General features: G+C 49.6%; 1 protein-coding gene across 1 annotated transcript in view; it reads left to right on the top strand.

Annotated features, from left to right (window-relative positions):
* The first annotated feature begins 438 nt into the window (after nt 1-438).
* Nucleotides 439-10538, top strand: part of LOC147453952 (GABA transporter 1-like) — a 195583-nt gene continuing 185483 nt past the window's right edge. Inside the window, exon 1 of the mRNA XM_086515996.1 lies at nt 439-675. Coding sequence (XP_086372122.1) covers nt 582-675 — 94 coding nt within the window. The 5' untranslated portion in view covers nt 439-581. The remainder of the gene's footprint in view (nt 676-10538) is intronic.

Raw genomic sequence — 10538 nt, 5'->3', positions numbered from 1 at the left:
GTCAATATTCAAGAAAGTCTCTTTTATTAAGCGATGGTTGACCGAGTTTCCTCCCCACAAAGAAGCGAACCGGACATACTAGCATAAATTTAAAATTTGCAAGAATTTTGAACTTTTTTCTCACATATTTCACCAGTTTTTCTTCCCTTTACCATGGTTTGCAACTAGCTAGTCTCCATTTTCAACCGGCTCAAGGCTAAGCTGAGGCAATCCTTTCTTGAACACTGATTCTACTTAAACTCAGCCTAACGATTTTATTATGTTCTAATTGTTTTAGAAAACCACTCTGATTCTTTCACTTGTTTCACCATATAAACGAGATATATATTTAAAAAGCAAAGGTAGAAGTCCTTGCCAATAGAGTCCCAAGTGTCTAGGTTCATTGCATTCATGAGCAGTGATTGAAAAAGAGAGAACATTTTTGAAACTGTCTGAAGGCTGAGAGGAATCAAAGAGATTTAAATAAAGTTGACAGACATGCCGTGCCTTTCATAACGCGCGCAATGCTGTGACGAAGGTGCCTCTTGCCAGCAAAGCAAGAGCCCCCCCCACTAGCTCTGGTCTAGCCTTCAGCTTCTTCCATGGGGACCAATATCTGCCCAGCAACTCCTCTCCTCAAGCACCCGAGCGCGGCTCCCGAAGACGCTGGCGCCAAATTTGTGCTTGAATCCAAAGGTCTGTGTTCTCTCGCGTTTTTGTAAGCCCACCGAAAATTCTCTCTCTCTCTCTCTCTCTCTCTCTCTCTCTCTCACACACACACACACACACACACACACACACACACACACGCACGCGCGCGCGCAAAGGAATGAACGAGAGATGTATGGTCAACATGGAAGACATGCACCTGGCAGCTCACTGACACAGACGCTGAGTAATTAGATGGTTAATGGTCTTGTAATGTTTGTGTTAGTTTTTTCAAAGGGGGTGGGGGGTGGGGGTGGGCTACGTTTCTAATTGACACCGCAATTTTAGAGGGGATCTACGGTTGAAAATTGACATTACATGTTGGCGAAGATCACAACCGTTGATCCTAAATGTGAACTTGGCGAGGGAGTTGGGGGCCCATCGGCGTCGGCCTTGGTGGAGGTGTCGTCGGCGCTAATGTCGATAGGTTGGCGAGAAGTCCCGGAGAGGTCCTCGCTACTGCCAGAGTCCTCGAAGCGATGCCGAAATAGTGGACTCTGGCACTGGCGGGATAGTTGCCTCGTAGTACCTCGCCGTATCGCTGTCATGGAAGAAGATCCCCTTGCAAGACATGAAACTGTCAATGTCTCCTGCGGGTGGAGCGCACTTAATGTTGACTGGGGCAAAGCAACGTACCTTATGTCGTCGAGAGTCACGCTGGTCGGCTCCTTCATGCTCCGCCAAATGGCCATAGCCCGCCCCAACTCCATTCGCAAGCCAGACTTCGGCACCACCCACGTGGCGGTTGGGTAGTACAGTCCGGTGGCTAGCATCCGCAACAAAGTGTGAGGAAGGCTTATGCCCTCTCGGTCTGCGACGAAGTTCTCCATGTACACGTACGCTCGATCGAACATGTTGATGGCCCTGAGCGCCACACGGTGCTTCAACTCGCCTTGGCCGTACTGGGCGTGCAATGCTCGGCCTCTGCTATCTCCTTCGCTTCGACTCTCTGTGAACCACCGGAAGTGAGGTTTCTGTAGGTCCTTCATGCAGTACCCAACCATGCCTGTGAAGGTGTGCATCCTCACTTGCCGCAGCGACCTGCACATGACCACACCACCTTGCGGCTTCATGATATGCCAACTGTAAGGTGCAGCGGAAGTGAATGTTGAACTTTGCTCAAGATGAGTGCTCCGAACTGTGCTCAAGGTTCCTTTTTCTTACGGAAGGGAGAGCCTTCGGTTCCTTTAGTGAGAGAGTGCAATGGACACAAACAAAACGGTGAACACTATGAATGAAGGTGCTGAGACTGAGAGATAGAGAGAGAAGAATACGACACTAGAATGTTGTCAAACCCTCCTCTGAAGGCCCCACTCTCTATGGCGAGAGCATCCTACTACTGATTGCACAAATCTCTACAATGCTTGGACTTGCCGACGATGTCGACGACGATGAGGACGACGGGCTGAAATCTGAAAATGCTAAGGGCTGAAATCTGCAAATCTCTATCTGTTGAATTCTGACTATGTCGGTGGCGATGTCGATGGCGACGATGCGCTGAAAACGCAGATGCTGAAATCTGCGTTTTCCGGGCTGAAACTGCAAACTACGCTGGATCTGACCGTGCGGCGAGGATGTGCTGCAGGAAGGTGAGATCTGCGAGGTTTGGGACTTCTTCTACGATGTTCGACTGCTGAAAACTGAAAACGCTGATGCTTCTTGGTGTTCCGTTGCGGTGAATCTGCAAAATGCTATGCTGATGCAAAAAACGCTAGGACTAAAAACTGACCTGCTGCAGGGAATCTGCTAAAGCTAGGGCTGTTCTGTGGTCTTGCTGTCGCCAGGCTGCTGCAATGCAAAAACACTGGGCTGATCTTGGTCTTGGTGCAAAAAAGCTAGGCTTTGCAACTGGTGCAAAAACGCTAGGTCTGCTGGGGGGTTCCTGCTGAGAAGTTGCTTGTTGAACCGAAGTTCCTGCTACCTCTTCTGCCAGAAAGTGCTAGCGCTAGGTTTTCTTATATACTTTGCTTGCTAAATTGCCCTACCCAGTTTCCAACAAAAGTCACTTAAAAACAATAAGTGAAAAATGTCAAAAATAGGGATAATAGGTCTATGCACTGTAAAAATGCTCTTGATGGATTCTGATGGTAATGCTGATGATCATGCTGTGTGCAACCAGAGGATATGCATCTACTCTAGTGTCTGGACATGCACGGTCTGCGAACAGACTCACAAAAGTGCCAGATCACTTCCTAATCTAACTGAACTGAACCCATGTCATGAAGTAGCTTGTCCACGTACACATAGGGTTAGATGTGCACCTAACACCAACCCAGGTACGCTTTTAGCAAATTGTCGACAGCCTTGATGGAGGTCGAGAAGATAATAACAACCATTTGGAAGTGGAGATGATTGAGAATTCCTCCCTTCTCGAGTGCGAACAAGCCCCTCACACACTCCCTGTCTACAAACTCAGACATGTTTGTGAAAAGGTTTGAGTTATAATGTCCCCATTGCCAATCTCGAATGTGATAGAGAGCTGTAGCTTTGTCGCTCTGCTAATGGAGGGGCCTGCCTCGTCGGTGCGAGCCTTGCGATGCCGCCTTGCCCTCGACCCTTTCTTGTCGACCACTGCGTCAGTGGTAGCGTCGACGCACTGCCGCTTGCAAGCCTGACTGTTTCCTGTCTCCACGTTGCTGCTGTTCAAACGTGCTTTCCGCTGTCCCTTATGGTCGTCGGTTGCGGCGATGAAGACTCTGCAGGGGGTCTGACAGCAGGCATTTCCGAGACACCCTCGTCCGCTGCAAGCTGCCAAGTAGCCTTGAATTTCGCCATCACCCGGGCGAACAGAAGCCCTGCCTTGAACCTCAGCCCTATCATCACTCTCTGAAGCAGAGAGGGTATACAAGAGCGAACAGAGGAGGAGCTACGGACTGTGTGCAGGAGCTCGAGTGTAGGGAGAACAGACCACTCACATGTAGCAACTGTGCAGTGTGTACAGGAGGCGGCTTTGATACCGGATTAGCCGCACTGCCCTCTAGCCACTGGGGGAAAACTGAACTCGGCCGGTTCTCGGAGCAAGGCCGCGGGAATCAACCCCATTTGGGGAGCATGAGGTAAAAACAACAAAAAAAAAACGTGTTTTTCTTTTGCCGCCACCAATCTTCCCTCCCTTGCTCGCATGCATGCAATAGGCCGCCGCGTTTTCCCTTTGGCACCATTCCCTACCTCTCCTCCATTATCACCAAAAGACAAGCTCTCTCTCTCTCTCTCTCTCTCTCTCTCTCTCTCTCGTTCTCTGTGTAGGCAATCCATAAGGGCACATTAAAATATCTCTCTTCCCCTAGTTCGTCAACCCAGCGGGCCCCCATGCATGGGACAATAGTCTCCCTCTCTCTTTCATTATTCACACACACACACACACTCTCACACCTTCCTCCCTCATCTCTCCCCTCTCGTTCACACTCTCGTCCCCAACATAAAGTATCTCTCTCTCCCTCTTGTTTGTCAATCAAGGCGGGCCGCCATGCTCTCTCACTCTCTCCCTCACCCACTTCCCCTCTCTCCCCATCACTCACTCTTCCTGGCCCACTACAGCCCTATCTCTCCCTCTCATCTATTATAGGCGCCCCCCCTCTCTCTCTCTCTCTCATTCACACTCCCTCGCTATCTCTCACTCTCTCTCTATCTCTCTTGGCTCAGTCCAATTGGAGGCATAAAACTCTATCTCACTCTTTCTTGGTTGCCAACTCGGGGGGGGGGGGGGGGGGGGGACCCTACCCATGCATGGCGCATAAAAAATACTCTCTCTCTCTCTCTCTCTCTCTCTCTCTCTCTCTCTCTCTCTCTCTCTCTCTCTCTCTCTCGTGTTCCCCACCACTCCTCCCTCCCTCTCTCGCTCCCGTTGACCCGCCCACACTCTCTCTCCAGCTCGGATCGGCAGCCAGGCGAGTAGCAGCATAGGCGCCCTCTCTCTCTTAACCCACACTACACACACCTACACACACACCCTCACACTCTCTCTCCCTCTCCCATTTCTTGCTCACGACCACTCTCTCTCTCGTTCTCCTGCGTCTGCTCAGCCCGTGCAGGGCGCACAGGGTAGAAGCCTCTCACTCTCTCTCTAGTACACACACACAAACACACACACACACCCCAGCCCCTCTCCCACCCGCCCTCTCCTCACTCACGTCCTCTTCCCCCCCTCGTTCTCTCTGGCTTGCACGTAAATTATTGAAATATATAATAAATATATTTCTCTCTCATTCCCCCACACACACACTCGTTACTTTTACACACACACACACACACACACCCTCTCTCCATCTTTCACTCACGCCTATCTCACCCATCTCCCGCTCTCTTTCTGTACACACATACACACACACACACACACACACACACACACACACACACTCACATAACACGCCTACGCGCACGCACACATTCAAATACTCACGAGCACGCACATTGAAACACTCACGTACACACATGCACATACATACACATACACTGCACGCATACACACAAGAAGTAAAAAAAATAAAAGAACTCGACATCGACACCTAAATTGACGAAGAAGAAACACCAAAATCACGCGAAGGCAACAACGAATCAAGAAGTGACGCCGAAGGCATGCCCCGGCCGGCCCCGAAAGGAAGTGACGTGTAGCATCTCGGCATTACGCAACAAACACTAATTCTGGCAGCATTAACCTCACACCGGCCACCCGAACTATCAACAAAACCCCTTGTAAATGCGCCGACCCCCACTCTTCTCTAATAACCTAGCCAACGGCTAGTGGGTTGTAAAAAAACTCCCCATCCCACTCTTGCCTCCTTTCTCTATCTTCTCTCCCTCTCTATCTCTCTCACTAGAGAGGCAATCTAGACTCTCTACGGTGACCAGTGGATATTTGTAAGGACCATTAGGTAAGGACCACCTCTCCGGCCTATATAAAGAGGCCTCCACTAAGCACAAAGGAGGACACAAGAGAAGAACACTCTAGAGGCTTCACCCAGGCTCCATGCACTCTACATCCCATGCACCACTAAGCACATAATACACCTCCCAAGTTAGGGATCTCACGATATTATGTTTTGGTTGTGAGCATGGGCATTTTAGCATTGGCAAAATCACCCTCATCACCAATCTCCACCACACCATGGTTGAGTTACTAGTCATGACCACCCCATGCACGTAAGGCATGCACTATCACCCCACAAGGCAACATGAGCATGCTAGGATTGAATGCACCGACACCATGCTACCCCGAGCCACTCTCGGTGCTAGTGATCGACGTTGCTGGCGGCTGCATCGTCTTGATGTTTTCCTCAACTAACCTCCCGCTAACATGCTCACCCCGTTAAGTCCAAAGTTCGCCATGCACCATATGGCGCTCGCATTCCATCATGCATCCCCAGTGCCAAGAGCAAGGTTGGTAACAGTCAAGACCACCGCTTGTAAGTATTATCATCATCAATAAAAGTGTGCAATGCAGTCATGACCTTTGAGTCCATTATCTCTTCTCCTTAGCTTTGTTTTCCCCATATCTGTGGGATGATTCATCTCTTGTATATCACTCTGCTTGTGCTTCATTACGTGCACCATCACCAATTAATCATGCTCCATTCCGACCTTGTCACATACCTCTCTCTTATACACTCTCCTGACTGTTGACTAGGTATTTTCTATATCTGAACGTTCGCTACATCATCATTTCATGTTGGCTACCTAGATGGCATCTCACTTTTGCTACCCTAGGTAATCTATGTCTGTGTCCTAGCCGCACTTATGCTAGGTGGTGCCCCTCTATTGTTATAGGATAACTCCTACCCCGAGATGATGCTTTGGGATGTTCAGGCTATGTGTGGTGTAGAGGCCACCCCATAGGGCATGTCATTTCCGGCCATCATTTTTCTTGGCGTCCCCACCAAGGATCCTTTCATGAAACCCTTCAGTTTACAAGACTGAACAACCTAAATTTTTGTTAATGGATGAATGGTTAGAAGGATTTGCTAACTGGACGACAGAAGAAGAAGAGCTCCAAGCACAACTGGATGAACTTCGCATCTCCATCGAAGCCCGAGTGCCAGGCGTACCGGTAATCATAGTTACAGGGGACGGGGGGGGACGGGCCCTAGGGCCGGGGGACGGCCGTAACCGGGCCGGGAACGGAAGGGGACGCTGTGGGACGGATGGATTTTGGGCCGGACGGGCGGGTCGCAGGGGGGACGGCCGGGGACGGACCGGGAACGGTTGCAGTCAGGCCGAAAAGTGACCGTTTTTAACGGCTCTATGCAGCCCCAACTGCCACATTTTGGGGGGCCTTGGCCCTTGGGAGGCTATAAAAGGCTCCCTTGGGCCTCTTAATACTCATAGTCTCATTTCAATTTGCAATTTCCCTCAAGCTCAAGCTACTCAATGCTTTTCCTCTCTACTCAATGCTCATTGCTCAAGCCTCATAGCCTCATTGAGTCATTGCTCAAGCCTCAAGGCTCAAGCTTGAAGCATGACCATTGACTACTCTACACTCTAGTCTCCACTCTCAAGTCTCTCCCTCTTCTACTCACTTTGAAGTTTGAACTTTGAAGCTCTCCTCTCCCTCTTCTACCCACTTTGAAGCTCTCCTCTACTCTCTCTCCACACAAGCTCTCCTCTAACTCCTCTAACTTCTAAGCTCTACTCTCTCGAGTCTCTCCACCATCATGTCATCTCAAGCCAACTCCACTTCTCAAGCCGGTTCTTCTCGAAGGAGGCCCGCCGTGCAAACGTGGTCGTGGTGGGATGAAGTCGCCTTTAGCTCGCGTGGCAAAGGTGGCGGTGCAAGACCATGGACGTGCAAGCTATGCCCATACAAGAGAACGGGTGGTTCAAACAAAGTGTTCATGAACCCGGTCACGAGGTGAAGTTTTGCCCTCATGTAGCTCCCGAGAAGAGATTGGATCTTCTTGAGAAGCTCACGGTGTATGAGGTTGCGGAAGCGGCCAAGAGGGGCCGTTCTGTTGCCGTTGATCCCTCCGCCACGGGGACACCGCGAGAGCAAAGGGAAGCCAACCTTGACAACATCTCTCGAAGCTTCAAGAGCCATGCATCTACACCGTCCTCTTCTGTTCCGCATCGCCAAACCACCCTCAACGAAAATTGGAATCCTAAATTGAAGGAAGAGGTGGATAGGTCGGTTGCCCGATTCTTCTTCCACGACCACATTGCCTTCCATGCTTCGTGGTGAGTTTCCCTTGACATATGGACATTGCAATCTTCCATTTTGTATTCATAATGGGTTCTAACTTCTCGACTCTCGACTCTCCATACTAACACAACATGCTCTATTTTGTGTGGATAGGTCTCCATACTTTCGAACCATGGTTACGAAAATAGGGGAATATGGCTCCTCTTATGTGCCACCTTCATCGGAGAGGCTTCGCACCACCCTCCTTGACAAAGAGAAGCTTGCTGTGGAGCAAGCGGCCCAAGCAACAAAGGATTTGTGGGAGACCAATGGCGTCTCTCTCCTTGTAGATGGATGGAGCGACACCCGCAAGCGGTCCATCCACGGGGTGGTGGCCTACTCTCGGGGGGAGATGTACTTTGTGGAGTCACATGATGCATCCGATAGTGGCAAGGCCGCCGAGATGCTTGTTGCGGAGTGGACAAGCACCATAGAGATCACTGGCCCAGAGAATGTCCTTTGTATGGTTGCAGATGGAGAGGCGTCAAATAGGGCAGCCGGAGCTATCATTGAGGGCATGTATCCTAGCATCCATGTCACATTTTGCATGGCGCATTGCCTCAATAACCTCCTCAAGGACATAGGGAACTTGTCATGGATTTCACCTACCATTGGTGACGCCTCTCGAATTGTCTCCTTTGTGCTCAACCATCAAAAAGTGCGCCATGAATTCTCAAAGAGGAGCCACTTGTCCTTGCTCAAATATTCAGAGACAAGATTTGCATTCAATTGGCTTATGCTAGGCCGCTTGTCTACATGTGGCGGAGCCTTAAGGAGCCTCTTTCTCGATGATGAGTTCTAGGCCATGCCGGAGTCTACATCAGCAGTAGGATTGAAATGCCGAGAATGGACCGACGATACTGCTTGGTGGGAGGAGGCGAAGACTCTTGACGCCATGGTCAAGCCTATTCTACACCTACTTCGAGTGGTGGATGGTTTGCAGCCATGCATTGGCAAAGTCTTCGAAGCCATGGATCGGATGATAGAGGCACTTGAGAAGCTTGTGCCTGACCCTGTTCTGTATGCGGAGATTCATAGCTTGTGTGAGTCGAGGTGGAATGGATACTACTCTCCACTTCATGCGGCAACTTATGTGCTTGGCCCTGAGTTTCAGGGAAGGTGTTGTGAGCCGGATGAAAACACACACAGCGCCTCTATAACGACTCGACACACACTCTTGGAATGATACACACACACTATGGGGCACCACTCGGCTTACACAACACACCTGGCCGAGACAAGGAACACACCTCTGGAGTGAGAGGAGAGAAACTATCCACTTGCCCACTCCACACAGACACACACACACACACACCCCCAAAAAACTCAGCTCAAAAGAGGAGAACTTCTGATGTTTAGATACAAATGAGCTTGGGCCAACACCAATGGGCAAATAGCTCACACAAAATGGGTAAAATATACCAGATACAATCACAAATTGGAGCAGAAGCTTCGCTCATAGGAGAAACTTACACAACAAAAACAGCAGAAATAGAGTGAGGAATTTGGCAAAATGGACAGCGCCATCGCGTCTGGAACGGCCCAAAACCCCAGTCTACAATGTCAAAGTGCTCAAATCCGACCTCGGATGAGCAGTTTACAGCCAAAACAGGCTCCAAAAACACCAAAAACACACCTGCGGCTGTTCCTCCTCTTCTCTCCACGTTTTTTCTGGTCTTCTCTCTTGTTTTTCAGTTCCCACACTTAGCTTTATTAGTTGGGCACCCTTGGCCTTTTAGATGATCTCAAACGGACCCCGAACAGGCCAAAAACTGACCTCGCAGTGCATAGTTGTCACCTTTTTGCATCATCTGCACACCTGGCACTCATTTCTTTTCAATAATGCATCCTGCCACCACGTGAAGTGGCCCCAAAAATTGGTCCTCATGATGAAATTTTTGCATAATTATCACAAGGAAACACCCACGTTGTGTCCGTACTTCTCCACGTGCAAATATTGACCCCATTCAAGCTCCTGACGCCACTAGATGCCATCTGACACACCTGCTTATCTCATGTCGTCGGCCGGCGGATAGCTTCCTCGAGAAGTTTTACGCGCTACCAACTCCTCATTATTGTAGAAAAAACACACTGGTACTGGTAACGATGAAAATCGATGCACTATGTACATGCTGCCCTACCTGTACACATGTGGGCCCCACGTAACCACCTGGCTATGGAAAATGGGCAATCCTTTATTTGATGCACCATGCATGTGTGTGTACATATGCGCAATCCCTTGCTCCAAAAAACTCCTGACATAATTTGCCCACCCCCTAGCCTGCTAGAGCATTCATGCTCAGCAGCAGCACTAGTAGATGCTCATTCCACCTGGATCAAAAGGCCAAAGGCATATTGCCTAATTCACAAGAAGCATCATAACACCACACCTACATTTGTCAACAATCAACCAAAATGCACCATAGGCATATCCAACTAACACATCCGCCCTGTCTGGAGTTCCAAAAGCATAAATATTGCATGCCACATTCAACCCAACCGATAGAGACAACTCGAGTGACTCATCACCTGGCATCTTGGCTTCACCAGCCATAGCAACAACCTGCAAATCATGCACCCAAGTAGCTAAAAGCATTGTGTGAAGGTAAAGTTGTTGATATCCAAAGCACAAAAGTATCCCCGCAGCACACATATCCCTAGCATAGGCATCCACATAGTT

This window comes from Adiantum capillus-veneris, chromosome 7 (assembly GCF_014529385.1).
Source record: "Adiantum capillus-veneris isolate H3 chromosome 7, ASM1452938v2, whole genome shotgun sequence".
In the NCBI taxonomy this organism is placed as follows: Eukaryota; Viridiplantae; Streptophyta; class Polypodiopsida; order Polypodiales; family Pteridaceae; genus Adiantum; species Adiantum capillus-veneris.
This window is presented reverse-complemented; position numbering and strand designations above follow the sequence as displayed.